General features: G+C 48.2%; 1 protein-coding gene across 8 annotated transcripts in view; it reads left to right on the top strand.

Moving 5' to 3' along the window:
- By (focal adhesion protein tensin) overlaps window positions 1–16,930 on the top strand; it is a 159,559-nt gene that overhangs the window by 63,483 nt on the left and 79,146 nt on the right. The window contains exon 1 of one of the 8 annotated variants that reach the window (XM_076823278.1): window positions 2,519–3,280. The exons of the other annotated variants lie outside the window; for them this stretch is intronic. Coding sequence (XP_076679393.1) covers window positions 3,254–3,280 — 27 coding nt within the window. The 5' untranslated portion in view covers window positions 2,519–3,253. Of the gene's footprint in view, window positions 1–2,518; window positions 3,281–16,930 lie in introns of those variants that run through there. 8 annotated transcript variants of the gene reach the window in all.

The raw sequence follows: 16,930 nt of genomic DNA, 5'->3' as shown, positions 1-16,930 counted from the left end.
AGAGGGAGGAGCCCAGGAACTCTAAGCTGAGCGGGGCCCTTTTAGTGGCCTCAGCCTCTTTGAACCGGGATACACCAGCGGAGGCTTACTCGGCCGGCCTACGTCGCGAGGTGCATCGACCGTCCGCCGTTGTAAACCGTGGTCACATCTCGTCTTCGCCAAGTACGAAACCCGCGGCTACCATACCTGGTGGTAGCGCGGTGTGTACCACCACCTCGGTCCTTCCAAGATTGTAAACAGGCGGCAAGAACCGGGGAAACCAGACGATGGGTAACGCTGGGCCCCGGCTCTCTCTGTTCTCCCATCTTCCCGCTTCTTGCGCGCTCCTTCTTCCTCGCCTCCTCGTTCATCGTCCCCTGGCGCGCTTCTTTATCTCCCTACCTTCTTTCTTCTCTTCTATGCTCGTGGCTGAGATACGCCCAGGTGCAACGCCGATATTAACCCACGCGCTACGGCATTCCCCCCCCCCCGCCGGTGAGGTAAGGCGGGGAGGCTGAGCAGGAACGATCCGAGGAAAGTGTGCGGAGGATACGTGGAAGGTGGTGGATGGGTCACGAGTGGAATTTTCGCAGCGAAGAATGGGTCCAGGAGAAGGTGGAGCGGAAGATTGGTGGCGCGCTATTGTTTCCGCGGGGAGGCGAGAGCTGGGACGTTGCTTCTGGATACATCATCTTTATCTCCCTCCTCCTCTTTATTTTCGTCCGTGGCGCAACGCTGCGAGCTGATGCACCATCAGCAGCTCGGATATGATCCACCTTGATGCCCTTGTTCGCGATGAATGCAGAATTGTTAGCGGTGTTGATTTAAGAAACAGAGATGAATAGGGGGGACGGGGTGAAGGGGAGGCTGGGGGCGAATGCTTGATTAAGGAGAACAAGTGGGATTAAAAAAAATTGAAATTTCTGCCCGCGATGCCTTCTCCTTTCAAGCTAATGGCAGTAGCTACTCTGACGCGAGCGGATGATGATGAAATAAAGGCAAATGGATCGTAGACACAAATGCAAGGAGCTTTGCACTTAAGGGGTCATATATATTTCTCAGCGCTAAAACGTAGTCAATGTTTGCGAGTGATTCAGGGATAAAATATTAATCCGATTAGTTTAATTCTTCCATTCGAACTATTTTTTAGTACTCTTTTCTTTAAAGTGTTACCATTGCTGAATTTTTTTCTCGAAAAAATGGCGACGTCCTCGGATAACTACGATCCCAAAGATTGTTAAAAAATCGGAGATTTTTTATTCAGCCTGCTCGTACGAGCTGAATCTTACGCACCGTTTGGAGCGGCGCCAGTAAACGTGTTCTACGCTACTGCGCGCAGACGCGAAAATTTTAAACAATTTCCCATTCTCAGACCTGTTTTATAATCTATAAGCATGCACCTATACAACGCAAAAATAATTAAACCAATCGGACTAATAGTTTATCCCTGAATCACTCCCAAACATTGACCACGTTTTAGTGCCGAGAAGCGTATATGACCCCTTAATTGTACAGAGAGCTTCAAAATGAATGACTCAGCCCAAGTAGAATAAATATTTACAGAATACGAATGGAAAAAGGTAGAATAGACTCCTCCACAAAATTCTTTCGATTTAACCAATCACAGATGCACTGATTCTTTCAGGAAGACTTACATGGTACCTGTTTTTCACGGTGTTTGTTAGAGCATGGTGTACACGCGTACACGTTTTCGAATCGCGGAAGGAAAATCGATGCGATCGCGTGCGAGGGGCTGTAACGGGATTCGGAGCGGGGTCGTGGCTATTGATCGAGCGGAGAGGGACTGGATCGAGGCGAGGATCGAGACGGAGTAAGACGAGACACCAGGCTAAACGTGACGTCCGAAAAGAAGCTGGCGGTGTCATGACACTGAATCAGCAGGCCATCAATACTGGCCCAATGGCTAATAACATCCGCGATTGTGCATGTCGCGAAAGTAGGCAGAATTTACGAGGACACGTTCGCGTGCAGCCTTCTCCTATCGACTTATCGCCATTATGTAAAGGATCGTGCTAACGTGCCTCTTGCGCGAGCGAGAATTAATTTCTTAATTCTTCAACACTCCACGAAACAATCCAATCTACTGCCACCTGATGGCGCCGCAAACCTCCTCGATTTTAGAACCCCTCCGCCTCGGAGTAATGCTAACGCTGGGTGGGGCGTGTTTAAGAAAACCACGATCCCGAGTACCGAAGCGTTAACGAGCACCTTTCAAAGTCCAATTTCCATTCGGCCGAGTCACCAGATACACCGCGCGCCGCTCAGGTGTGAATTATTCCGCGCCGGTAATAAATGCACGCGCGACAAATAAGGGGCGCTGTCTATACATTACGAAATAAATAGTCGCCGCGTCGACGATAAATCAGGAAGTGCCCGTATATAATTCTTAACGTCGTCGGCGTAACAGCGGGTTGTTAAGATTCGACCACAAATTTTCCGCCTGTGTAACGTGTATTTGGTGGGGTGTCTACCTGCGGCGATAGCGATGGGCTCCGTGCACGCGCGATGCGGAGCTCTCCAGTCCGCGAACAGCGCTCCAACGCGAAGGACGTGGGAAAGATCGATTCGCCGCCGGTGCTCGATCCTTCCACCTATCGATATCCACCCACTTTTAAACCCGACCGCACATCGCATCCACTCGACAATCCTGGATGCCCCAAAGCACACTCCAAATTCTCGCGACTCGTTAGACATACAAGTGTCCACTCCTCAACCCCTGTTCCATCAGTACGAATTACCATAGATCGATGGATAACGCGACGTTCGAGGCAACAGTACCGAAACTCATGGTGCGACAGTGAAGTGACGTGACATCCTGTGAAACTAAGAAGAACAGATTCGAAAGCTTCGCCGTCTGGACAATTTCGTAGTGCCTCAAGAACAGTATTCAGTGTTTAGTATAGTTCTGATACGCCCGATCGGTTTGGCGATAAGATTCGCGGCTCGGGGACGTCTTTTTGAACGGAGCATGGGGAAGGTCGTCGAACCCAAAGGCACTTGGCCAAAATTAGTAGCGGCGTGGATCGCGACGTGGCCTTGACCGGCGGTGACCGGCCTAACGAAAATCGAGAGTGGTCCACCCAGGTGGGATTTGATCGTTCTCGCGGGTGGAAGGACAGGAGGTGAAGAGCGGGAGGCTGGAGGGAAAGGACGAAGTGAGATGCGCCATTTTCGAGAACCGATGCGAGAAGGTGAACGATCCTTGGAGCGTTTCGCCGCAGACCGGTAATGGGATACCAGAGGTGACGGCAAGATGAACGGTCACGGTTCCACCAATGAGGTACTTGCGCCGCGTTCCGTCCACGTTTCTTTTCCTCCTTCCCTGGCTTTTTTCTCCTCTGTTCCTTAGCCGTGTCGCCCAGCGCGGTTTCTTCTTGTTGCGTTCTAAATTCGCCGCGCCGCGGACTTAGGGCTTGTGCACACCAGATCAACGCTCAACCCTGTGTGGGAGCCTAGATATACTATACAGTGGAGTCGCTTACACTTCGATTCGCTCGGTACTTTAAGATTGACAATCGAAGAAAGGCTGAACCTCGGTAATTCATTATTCTGGATCTTATTCCTGATAGCAGTGAGTTGATTGCTCCGTGGAAGGAACTGCATGGTTCACCCAAACTCCCGGGTCGGCTCGGTCGTTTTGTTGCATTAGTGTGTACGAGCCCTTATATATATAGCTCTAGGAAAGTCGGGGAATTCTCGAGGTTCGCGACGATGTCTTATGTATCCGCGGCTTCCGCGACCATTGGAAACCTCCTAGTCTTAGGATATTCTTGGCCCAACACTTGATACTTGTACATAGCTAGTATGTCGCTCAATTCATTCAAACTTTCACCCTGGTGCAAACTTGCTACGTTCCCTCCATGCACCAAGGTATGCTCAGCTTTTGATCCACGTATCTGCGAGCTTATGTTTCAACAGAAACTTCAACGCAGGAAACCCTCGAAGCTTTTATATCCCCGATAATGAAAGTCAAGGTCACAGAGATCGCCAAAGACCTTCGGCTACCTTATCGTAATCTGCGCTCTAGAAAAATCGACATTGCAATCGCGCAAAAATTCTAATGTACTTTCTCCTACCAGCGTTTCAGTTAATAACTCGAGCGTACGTCGGCAAGCAAACCCCTCGAGTTTACCTTTATCGAGGGCTTCCGCGAGGCTCAGATTGCCTCTGCCATTTTTGCGCGAGTACTTGCAATTTCTGGATAGGTTCTGTTTGACTAAAGAAAGAGGCAAGGAGGGCGGTGATAAGACTCTCCGCTCGATTAGATAAGCCCTGCCGACGGGCACGGTACTGTTTTGCGTGTCTGACTTCGTGCCGTATTTTTCCAATCTCCGTTTAAATTCTCGAACACCTCCGATCTATCCGCGACTCTACGAAACACTGTCAGAAATTGCTGATCACAGCAGGAAGCACCAGTTCGGTTAAAAGAAGACACGCTAGGGAATCATAATCGTTCGTAAATACCGCTGATAAAGCCACGGATTCCTTTTGTCAGGCAATTTTAATTATCGAGGAGAGATAGCGGCGAACGCTGAAGCAAGTGGTTACACGCGGGCACACGATAGCGCGCGTGTTCGTCGAAATTTCGATAGCCGAGCGACTCTGGTATCGAGGCCAGATGGTTCCACGTCTTCTCCATAGCGCACCGGGGACAGATTGATCGGGCATCTGGAACGGTGGATCGCTGGCGGAAAGCCAGGGTAGGGAAAACCGTTCCGTTCGGTGGACTCTTTTTTTTTCTCGCACGCAATGGCGAAGTTTCTTTTCGCCTGCCCTCCCACGTACGCGTCGCTCGTCCGCAAATACACCGATAATCAGGCTTCCGGGAGCGGCCGGATATCTGCGGCGTTTTATCTCGTCGCGCTTTTAGCGCGGGCACGGTCCCCCGTGTTTGCTGTTCGGAGTGAAGCCAAATTGACTGCTCCGAGACTTTTCCTTTCGCTGCTCGCTATGAAGGTGAGATATTCCCCCGATGCGAGTCAATTACGGCTGGAGGGCCATAAGTGGTTTTAAGTTCGCAATCAGTGGCCCCAAAGTGAAAGGGAGAACGTGTCCTTTTTATCGTTCGTCGTGCTGGGCTCCTTTGGGCATAAACAATTCATGAGGCATCGGGAACGCGCTTCTTCCTCTCTGGAATTATTCATCGCAGGAAAACTTTGCCAAGCATCGGCTCGGGGATCGACGCGGTGCAGCGGCTCGGTTACTTTGCGCCGTTAAATAAAATTGGAGTGGTTACTTTGTGGCTGGTCAGGGTTCCTATGCGTACCTATAAGTTGCCAGTCGTTAGGGGCCATCAGCGGCCATTCTGCCTCGATTTAATCACTCTAAATCATGTTCACGGCTACTTATAGCCTCTCGATGCGAGTGGTGTCCTTTTACAGGAGACGCTTAACGTCCCATCAACGCCGTAATTAACTTCGTCGGGGGAATTAGTGTCCAAGGATACAAGCGTTTAGCTCCTTGATGAAGCTGTTTGCAAATGCTGGGAGAACTCTTCAAAAGGACACATTTTACACGAAGGAGCCTCGATCTCATAAATCGTTTCTAACGCTGTTATTCAGGAATGAACCTCGATTAGTTAGCCATCACCCGTTCACCGGGGTCTTTTCTACTCCCTTCGATTCTTATTTTGTGAGACCACGCCCCCCCAAGGGAACGAAATCAAAGAGATAGCCTCCTTCGAGCCTGGGACGTGGAGTGAAATTCTGAGGGAGGTGTCCGTGCCCCTTTCAACGCTATAATTTTTAATTCATACGCCCAGCGAAAAAGACAACGGCCAAAGGGGCCTTTATACACTGACACCACCAACCATATCACCATAAATCTTACGTAATCGCGGCCAATTAATTGGCATGCAAATGAACCCGTGCGCAAATTACAGCGAAGCCGGGCTCCATTCAGTCCAGGCCTCCCTCTGTTTGCCTTTTCAGTCTCGTCTCTCTTTACCCTGGCGCGTACACTCCGTTTCGCGAACTTCAGGATGGATCCTGCCGGGACTAGCCAAGGTTGTTCGTTGAAATTCACAAACGAGCCGAAATGGTCCTTCTGGGAATCGCGTTTCGGCTCTTGAGGTCGACCATAACGTGCCTTTTCCCTGGAATTCCTTTGCTTGCACGATGTACATCAATCTGCCGGGCCCCTAAAATGCCCATTCTAGTTGCAAGCTTTCGTGGCCCATGAAATATTCATCGAGTTACTGAAGGCATTTAACAAACGCTCAGTAAACGGACTTTTTAAATGAATCGCACCATTATCAACACAATACAGGTTCACTTTGTTTATCTAAAAAACTCACTTTTAATTATGAACTTTGAGGGGTGACTTAACCCTCTAAATATGAACACTGGCCGCTATTAAAAGGGACGTAAATCTAATTTTTCTGTCCTCTAAGCATATCCAAAAACCAAAGCGATCGGAGGTGAACACCTAAACATCTCTCCTTGCGAGTTTCGAGATCTGCAAATCAGAATCATCGACGAGTCTTGTAGTTTAAGTTCACTGGCCATTTTCTGTCTATTTTTGAATGTACCACGCGTTCTCAAATTCTCCCGCATATTGTTACTCGATCCTCGCGTTTCGAGACCCTTTCAGCACACTCAAGGAACATCCTCGGCCTCTGAATATAGTATCTGCGTCACCGGTGGATCTTTCCTCCGGCATGACGCAAAGCAACGTCCCAAATTCCTCCGCGTCTGCGTCCGCAGGACACCGCCGGTAGTGGAAACAAGAAGGGAGGAGTTCTTTTTAACCCGGACCAAGGGTATAAGATCCCGAAGTTCCGCGTCCAAGTCCGCAGGAAAGTTCCCGAGAAGCCAAGAGGCTGAAACTGACTCTAAATATTACGGGGATTCGCGGACGCATTATCGGATTTAAAAAACTTTCCAGTTGCGACTCGACTTTCTAAACTTCCTTATTGCTTGAGAAATACCCCGAGAAGTCTGTGTACCCCGACTCGTGCCTTTGTCTTTGAACAAACAACGCCGCTAACTTCGTCTTGTACCGTCTCCCAATGACGAGTACGATTGCCAACTTCGGGATTCCAAAATATTGCGACAGATCACTGAGAAGCTCGCCAAGGGAGTTAGAAGTCGAAGATAATTCCGTAAACTTCTACCAGCTTTCATCGCTGGATTACAAAAATCTACAGACACATTACGAAACCTCTTTTCCTCCCTCCATTAATTCCCGAAAACCGCACTCCAAGCTCCATCAAACATCCCTTAGCGGAACATACATTTCCAAGCTTCTAGATTTATACGGGCAAGAAGTTTCGCCCGAAAAAGAGCCATCAACTATCCCAGCAGACTTACCCGTCGGCAATAAAAATGTATCAATTTCACCGCGATGTTCCTCGAGCCATTAGAACGCTGGCAAATTTGTAGCCGCTAACTCGCGCCTTCTAATAGACGACTTCCGTTCCCAGCTCCCGCGTCCTCTCCCCTTCGTCCAGCAGAAAAGGACGACGCGTAGAGGGTGGATCCGGGGGTGGTTTTTGCCCAGTTAACATCGGATTACCAGCCATAACGTTTTACGACCGCGACTCGCCAGAATCGCCGTCGGATCCTGGGACAGCTCGTAAGGAGGTCGTAAACGGCATGCATAAAATTGATTCGCCGCGCGGCATTGCACGCGGCTCTCGCGAAACCGGCCCAGGAATTTTCGGCGGTTGCGGAATCTCGGGGGGGGGCATCGAATAAATTGCCGAAGGTGGAGGAAATCGGCTTGAATTACGCCCGGGTCTCTCGCTCCTGAAACGAGGCCCCTCGCCGGGGCCCTCCTGGGCCTTTAAAGCTTCATTTCGGGGGACCGTCGGTCGCGATATCGCGGTGACGACGTTTCGCCGTTCGTTTCGGAAGCGTCCGACCGAGGCGACGATTCAGATAAGCCGCGATACATCGACTGTTCATAATTGTTGTTACTTCGGACGTGGGACGCCTTCATTACGCGGCCTTGGACTCGCTCGAAATTGCTGGAAGAACATTCTAATTCCACAGATGGAGTTCTGATAAGATAACGCGAATTTTCGTTTTGGCCGTCAGACGTTTGCCACGCAAACAGTTGAGTATAAGTAAAAGCTGTCTGAAGGTTTGGCGTTCCGAGTTTCTGGTCCATTTGAAGTCGACTTAGTTTCGCTTAAGGGGTCAGTCCACTGTGATGGCGTGAAAAATTGTCATTTTTTAGGATTTATTTTTTAGTAAACGCAACGTTCAACGTAAATAACGTTTTGTCTACTTATTAATACCCTTATTGACAGTATAAAAAAATCTATTTTAAATTTTTAACAGTTTTTTTTTTAATATATATCGCACTGTTGTGAGCGCCTTGAGAAAGTGATGTAGTGCTGTTGCAGGTGATTCCGGGAGAACGACGCTTTTGAAACAAAAAATTCAAAGTGTGTTGTAATCATTATGAGCGTGGGTATCGCTGGAACGAGGATTATTTTCACTGATAAAAAATTAACAAAATGGCGGAGGTTTGATGTTTTACTGTCGAAATACGGTGAATTTTTCAATCATTTTGCCTTATAAAAAGTATGAAATGTTTAATCAAAAAAGGTTTCCGTGGTCCCGGCCATAGCCACTGATATGCTGAATAACGTGTACAAATTTCAGACTGATTGGTAAAATAGTTTTTTTGCAATCACCTGCAGTTGTAAAAAATAACGTTTCGAGATAATCGCGTTCACAGTTTTAAAACAAATTAAAAAAAATTCTTTTACATCTCTTTGTACAATATAAGAGTAGCTTAATAAATATCAAAAAGATTTATTGCATTATATATTGTATCTTGGAGAAAAAAATCTTTAACAAGAAAAATTAAAAAATTAAAAAACCCGACTGCTTAAAAAAACATTAAAAAAATTAATTTTAAATTTAATTTTTTTATTAATTTAAATTTTTTTAATGTTTTTTTAAGCAGTCGGGTCTTTTAATTTTTTAAATTTTTATTTAATTTTTTTTTAATGTTTTTTTATTTTTTCTATATCCTATAACATTCGGAACGTCAAGACAATTCTAAAGACACCTCATTTGTCCAAATCGGTGTATCCGTACAGACTCTAGAGTCTAGAGCGTAACATGGACATACATACATAGTCTGATAAACACAATACCCTCCTTTGCGTGCCGCAGTAAAAATAGCTTAATTTTTCAAACTATCACAGTGGACTGACCCCTTAAACTGTGGTAATAGTTGCTTGAGTTCTATACATCCTTCTATTTCCAACGCTATACCTTTCCATCCTCTCTCAGTTTCCTTTGTCCTTATACACAGACTGAATTTATATTAGCGTGCCTCGAGTTGCATCGAGACCTCTTCTAATCGTCTTAAAACAAGGAGCTCACCCATTCATCAGCGCATGGCGCGATCAAAGAGGCTTAATGACGTCGATCGGGGCTCTTCGAACGTATCGATGGACGTTCACGTGGCGTGGAATCGGAGCCCCAGCATTCCAGTAGTTCCGCGAGGACAGAGGAGCCGATGCGTGGGCGTGACGGCCACGTGAATCGTATCTCGCGGTGGAACGGATCGCTTTGTTGAACGTGGCCGCGTGAACACCACTCACGTGTGCAGTGTGCACGCGTCTCGACGCGCGACCAATGTAATGTTCATTCGACGCGGGCAATAAATTGATGCTGCCACGCTTCGCGCTGGAAAATCGAGAGATCGGGGCACCGGTGTCTCGCGTGGCGAATTTTAATTGCGCCACAGAATACGAGAAGTCGTCGAACTTCTGTGACTCACAGTTTATTTGGTCGCGGCTTTCGGGAAAGCTCTGTTACACGTGTCAAGCGAGAACACATCTGCAGAGTTGCTTTCGCGACACTGTACACTCAGTTTTATGGTAATTACAGTGCCTCGCGAGAAGGCTGTCTTCATTCGACTCGCTGTAGCCTCGCTGTCACTCCGTCGCCCGGGAGAAATGCCCCAGACGGTAGAGCAAACAAGTGTCCATGGGAATCGCGGTGGAGCGTAGGTCCGAAAAGGATTCCTCTGACAGGCGTGTTAACTTCTCACGCAATCGTGCGCGTGTACACAGTGGGTTTGTGGGTTACGCCACGCAGAATTATTCGGCTCGTAGAGGCGGGTCGCTAATGAATATTGATGCGCCGCGGGTCCGTGCCGCTCGAGGTCGATGCATTAGCGTTATTAACACTTCCCAGCGGCCAGCCGAGTTGTAGTTAAGTCGAAAAAGAGAGATCGGTGATAGAACATTAGAGATCTAGCACGAGGGGCGACGGAATTCTTTCGGGAGAATTTATCACGCGTCCCTTGTCCCTTGAAAATGAATCCCTCCTGCAATTGGTGCTCCATCTTCTTCCTCGCAATTCTCCGAACACAGGTGCGATATCTATCCTCGTCGATAGCGCTGCTACGAGCGAGATACATACGTAACTACGCGGTAAGTTCAAAGTCAAGCCATCGGCGGAAGACTGCACTTACATTGTATCTAATCGGCGTGTGTCGAGCTGAAATTAAACGAGACTCTCTGCTGCAACAGTGAACGAGGTCCGAACACGGTGCGCGGCCAATTGGCAGAGACTACGAAACAATTTAATGCGATTAGACGCTGCGGCTGGGGAACGGCACTGTCTGTCAATTGTCAAATTTCGGGGCCTGTGACGTCACTTTCTTCCAATCAGAAGAGGCTGTTTCTTCTATGGTTTACTGGCTTCGCTTACGCCGTGTCTGTTCAGAAACGTCACGATCTACTGCGCAGCAGCTCGCGTCAGAATATAATCCACAAAAGCCTCTGGCCAGAGTGAAAGAAAAAGGAAATCGTAGCAAATCACAGCCAAATAGCCAGGTCGTCGAGTTTCTCCGCTTTATCGATTACCTTTAAAGTGTACTTTGGACCTTTTTTTTCCACCCCAGCTGGTACTTAACTTCTCTGCTAGGACTTCTTCCGTTTCGTTCGTCGATTAAGCCGGGGAAAATGTCTGACAAGTGCTTTCCCGGGATCGTTCCACGGGAGTTCTCTCTATTATTTCAAGTTTACTCCGGGAGATCGTTCTCTTACTCTCCATTCTTTAAGAGAGCCGTCCTTCAAACTGATTACGGGAAGATTCTATGTGCAGCGCCCGACGTAAGAATTCGCCAATCAATGAGTCTAAGTAGCTTAACTTCGATCAAATATTGAACGAAAGCCTCCAAGTCTACTGAACGATGCGCAAGTGTTCTCGAAAGTAACATTCGTTCCACTGAAACATTAAGACACATATCCCGAGAACATCGTATCAACGAGATATTATCATATCTCCCTGGTTCTCCTTAAGTACTCGTGATACACTTATCAGGCCTTCGGGAAGCACAACCTGAAATTTATCCGAAGAAAACCAACGGACTGTCATTCACCAAACTATCTCCACGCCCGCGTCACGCTTTTCGGCGAGCCCTCCCGCAAACGTCGCGCAGGAACCCGGCACCGAGAGACGTTATCTCGGAAAGAATCGCGACAACTCGCCCACCTACGGCCAGGCTCGCAAAGGCCTGGTTCACGGTGGTCGCGGGGGATGACGTCGACGGAATCGCTCTATTGCATTCGCGTTTACACGGCGTTCTATCGCGGCTGCTGGGCCCGTTAGTCACCAGCTAATATCACGTTGTCCGTCGAGAAAGAAAGGAATCCCGAGGAACGGCGGTGAGAGGAGCCAGCGGGCTCCTTATTATCCGCGTGACTCGTTCGTGCAGCGTAGGCATAGGACGCTAATTACGAACTTTCATTGCGAGTCACGCTCGGCTCGACGAATGGCGATCGCGATGCCAGCGAGCGGCTTCCGCGGCCAGAACAGGAACGGGTCGAGCACGGCGAGGGAAGGAAGGGTGAGATGGTAGAGGGAGGCTGGATAATAATTGCGGCTATTAATCAGGCTGGCCGCGAGGCTTACGCACGGAACACGCATCGATTAGGTCTGCTTGCCTCTGCGCGGTGATCGGCGTGGGCGATCGAGGAACTCGGCGGTCCACGACCAGTTTTCAGGCTCCGGGGGTACGTGTGGCATAGGGGTAGGGTTGGACGGTTGGCTCGAGGTCAATAGTCATGGAATAGTAAAGCCGGAGTAATATGTCTTTATCAGACATTTGATTAGGCGGCGGATCTTCATCTTGATCAGATGAAGATAGCAAGGAATTGGGAATTCGGATGGGAGATTATTTACGATTGCTAATCAAGCGATTCTGTAGAGCCTGCTGGCGCATCGATCGCGAGGAATTCCTACCTCCGGGCTGTAATTTCTCCGAATGATCAATGGGAAATCAGCCGTTGCGAGAGCGCTCCTATCCGCGGTTCATTAGCGCCGGGTGCTTAATTCCCTGGCGTCAAATGAAACCCGCGGAATCGAGGCCTTTCTATCCTGCACGGGGAATCTTATCAGGCTATTGTCGCTGAGCCTCCGCTTGCTTTCCACGTTTATAAAGCGGAAAAAGCAACGGAGTGACAAAAACATAGGGAACTGATAGGAGTTCAGAAGAGAAGGATCTAAAAAAAATTTATGTTAAACGATTTTATTAAAAATGCACTAAAAACTAAGAAGTAATTATTTTCTTCTACTACAATTTCAATGGTGATATACTACGAACGTCTGCAAAGCTTTAGTTTTACTATTCGTACATACGTGACGGATCATTTCTCGATAAATTGCGTATTTTCGGTAACCCCGATGCGACTAGCGTCCCGAACGCAGCAGCTTTTTGTCGTTTTCGTAAGGAACGCGAGTGGCTGATTTCAAGTCGTTTGGATTTGTGGTTATATGTTATATTTATTGACGACTAGGTAATTTATCCACCCCCTCGGGTTAATTTTTCTTTTTTTTAATTATTGTATTGTCATCCAAACTACGCACGCCTGCAAAGTTTCAAGACAACTGAACAGTTGGAAGTGGGTTCAATTTCAGCTGCCAGATTTGAAGCATGCAAACAGACAAACAGAGGATCGAAGGTGAATAAAATCGTTTGAAAACAGGTTCGCCCGAAGAACGTCCCCATTCCCTTCGACGCGACCTGCCTGAACCTCCCGCAATCAATTCCGCAACCCCTGGCATCAGTGCGCAGCAGCTTACAAGAAGACTGGAAGCAAACGAGGCAGGTAGAAAGTAGTATCATTTGCGTCGTTTACAAGGTACCTAGGCTAATTGCAGAGCCCCGTGGAAGCTCGGAGGCGCCGGATGGGGTAATTAGGTGTATTAATCACGCGAGGGGGTTGTGCGTCGCCGTCGGCATCGAATTCGCGGAGGGGAACGGTCCGCGCGAGTTGTCCAGTGCCTTTGCGTGCCTCGGTTGTTCATTGTGCGCGCATCTGCACCCGGCGGAGGCGTTTCTCGCGCGATAAACCGGTAACCGCATGGCCGTTACACCGCGAACACCACGGCCACTTTGTCCTAGCGTGTGTCTGCTCCCCTCGGTACCCTTAAAGCCGCGTTTACAAGTGTCGGCGAGCGCGAGGATTCACGCCGGCTGTCAGGCCAGCCTCCGAACGTCTGCCTCTGGCGCGAATTGATTTAACGACGCCCAAGAGAAGGCCAGGTCCGACGGCTTCCATTCTTCGGCTACTCCTCCATCGGCCTCGCGGAGCTTGAAGGCTGACGTCTCGCGATAAGGAAACTGCGTGGCATCCTGCCGAGCTTCTAATAACGCTAAGGGATAGTTGAAGTTGCTGCTGCAGAAAAATCGCTCCGATCGGGCCGGGATCTCCGAGATAGGTCTCTCGACCTTTTGCTTACTTTTCGCGAAAGATGAGGTTCAAGGAAACTGACGCGGCGGAGGGTATAGGGGCCTGAAGGTGGATAGTAATCTCTGCTGTGTTTGGCGGAGGCATTGATTTCGGAAATCCAGTAGTGATCGATCGTTTAATTTAATAGAATCTCCGAGGGAAGATTAATTTTCTTCTCTGTGGTTGACACTGAGGATAACTATTTTATATTATTTTATTGTATTTTATGTTATTATTTTATATATATATATTTTTTTTATTTCTTTCTCTTATTTTTATCTTTCTATGTAGTAGTGGTAATAATTTTGTATCTCTGTACACTAAAGGGTTTCCCGTTAATAATAATAATAATAATAATAATAATAACTATCTCGTGGGTCAAGGTATTCAAAATTTCCCAACGAACACGGGAATTATCGAGCGCACAGCGTTCGCGCTTCTCGTCAGCAATCTCTTCCCGTTCCCGTTTGTTCAAGAGCGATCTCGCTCCTAATACGAGGCGGATTTATCGCTCGCCGCATCGCACTCGCCGAGAAATGGCCCGCGACCAGGGAAAAGCAGATCGGCGCGTGTAATTCGCGAGCGATACGCCGAGGAGACGGTCCCGTTCGTCTTCCGAGCGACGCAAAGTGGAGCGGACCTTAACGACGGACAAGTCGACCGGACGATATCCGCCGGGACGTTTCTCACGAGGGAATGATCGATGCCACGGCTGGTTTCGCCCCATCGTGGTCACCTTTGTGTCCACCAGCCGGAAGAGAAAGTGACCGGCCAGTATTTTTACGTGCGGGGAACCGCAGAAAACGGTCCGTGTCGCACGTCGTATCGATGATCACACCGCGATCTTCAACGGACACCCGTGCAAAACCGCGTGGGCGTACGACACTGACGTAACTGTAATCCCTCGCGGCGGAATCGTCGATGCTTCGTCGCGATAACGGGTCCCGTTAACTGCGGCCATCGTGTCCTTATGAAACGCCCTGCGCGTCGTTATCTGGCCACTTTGCAATCTCGGCGATCTCCCCGCGCGAGAATATTCCGCTCTTTTTCCCTAGAACGGCCCGTCATGCACGTAGTTCTCTACTTACCGGCAATGCAGGCACGTCAAGACGTCCTCCGTGGTCTGCCAGGAACACGAGTCAAGATAATCCCTAAAGAATTGGTCGCTGATAGAACCGCGTAGCTAGTTTAATTCTTTCAATATTGAAACGCATTAGAACGCTCTGTGGCGCACCCAGAAAAAAAGGAAAAGGGAGATTAACGTAACCACGACTGAAGTAATCCAACAGCTTTGCGAACAGAAAAGAAAACTTAATTTTATTCTTTAAATATATTTTTGTAATCACCAAATGTATTTTCACCTTATTGAATTTGCATTGAAAATATTTTTACCCGTTCAGCTCGACTCCCCCAAGATTAAATCCCGAGTGCGCCACTGAGAATGCTGTAGCCTTCGTAATATATTAGTGTTTTTAAAGTGAGGAGGTATTTTCACAAAGGAGCCAAGAGTTTTCGTTGCCCGCGTGACCGTATCTCCGCGAGGTTTAGAAAAGTCCATAAATTATCGTAAGGGCATCGTAAAGTGCCTGACTTACTTCGCGCTCCAGCCAGATCCTCCTTAAATCTCGGGGCTAGAGCGTCTCGTTTCCAACCGGGCGGCGCTCGTTCGCGAATAAATAATATTCCGGGCGCGTGTTGCGCTTTGGAAAACAATTAATTATCCCCGGTTCTCGGCCCAACGATCCGGGACCGAAGGCGAGAAATTTTATACCATGGGATCCTTGGCTCGTTCCTCTTGCCAATTAAGAGAGGATATAGGCGAGAGGCCATTCGCCGTAACGAGGCTCGTTCCCAATGACAACAACGGCGAAAAGGATGCCACGGCGTTTCTTCCGAGGAGTGATTCGTTCACTTTCGTTTTCTGCCCTCCTGGTTATGTTGCTTCTATCCGTGCGCTGCCGCTGCTGGACCATTCCAACAAGCTCGTCAACACGTGAACACACGTCCTTCGTCCTCCTGTACCATTATACCCTGGACCCTGCACGACCCGAGGACCAATAAGGGCGCAATTTTACAGGGATGATTGTATCTTACCCCTACGAGCTAATGAAGTACTATCTAGGGCCAAATTAATGTGGGCTGATCTACAGGGATGGCTCACTTCGTGCAAAGGGAAAAAAGCAAATTGCAGCCTCGCGGAAGATTATAGATTCGGAGCGACTTTGTCGTTATACCTGAGAATCATCGGTTCGCCGAATGGTAATTACGCGGGGCCATTTTTTGCCACGGTGTCATTATCAACGTAGGTTGCTCCGATCGTGATATCACTTATCGGATGGAAAGTGCCTGGAAAAAGAAATCGAGCCTGCGGTAATCACGGGGAGCGGGGAGTTCAAAGTAGACAATTTTTCCTAGGTAATTGAAACAGGTGAATTATTCAAGGTGGTTGGGAAGATTAATGACTTCCTAGGGAGCTGGGGGGGTTCAGCTGATGTAACGATAGCGAAGGAATCGCTGCTCGCTCGTTTCCCCGAGCGTTTCGTCGCGTTCTTGATGGCGGGATGGCTAGCGAACGTGCCACAAAAACGTAACATGCGCCTGGAGTTTTTCAAAGAACCGCGTGGTTGCGGGGCATCCTGATTGGCCCAGCTGCCACGTCCTCGTGGTGATCCCGACGACCTTGAAGCCGTGGCTACCATAACATCGGCGAACAACCTCAGCTGGCCTCACCTCTCATCCCTCCGCTCCTCATCGCGCCGGGCCTCTTCTAGATCGCAGCCTCCCCGTCACACTGTGCGTTGCTCAACGAACAAAAATCTAAAAATCAATCTTTTTTGCGGTGATTTTTAACGTGACCGTAATCCAGACTCTTCATTTGTATCTGAACACTCGAAAGAAAACAAAATAAAAGCCCCCAACACTCAGAAAACATGTTAGTATTGAGAGAGTCTATTTAACACATTTACTTGATGTATTTAGAGTCTTATACCTCGAGGCCACCTCCAACTTTACGCATAAATAAAAATAACTTTCATTAGATCAGTCAATTGAAGGTACTACTCTTTATTTCGATTGGAAAACGATTTTTTTTACTTACTTTAAATCCAGTTTTATTGTCGAGAAGTTACACATCCAATAAATTGCTGAATTATATGTTTCCAAACTTTCACCCCACTTTTCTCGAAAAAGGTAAAACACGTCTTGAGAATTGTGGGAAACTAC

The sequence above is a fragment of the Andrena cerasifolii genome, chromosome 11 (assembly GCF_050908995.1).
Source record: "Andrena cerasifolii isolate SP2316 chromosome 11, iyAndCera1_principal, whole genome shotgun sequence".
NCBI classification, from domain to species: domain Eukaryota; kingdom Metazoa; phylum Arthropoda; class Insecta; order Hymenoptera; family Andrenidae; genus Andrena; species Andrena cerasifolii.
Note: the sequence above shows the minus strand (reverse complement) of the source record. Positions and strands in the feature narration are given on the sequence as shown.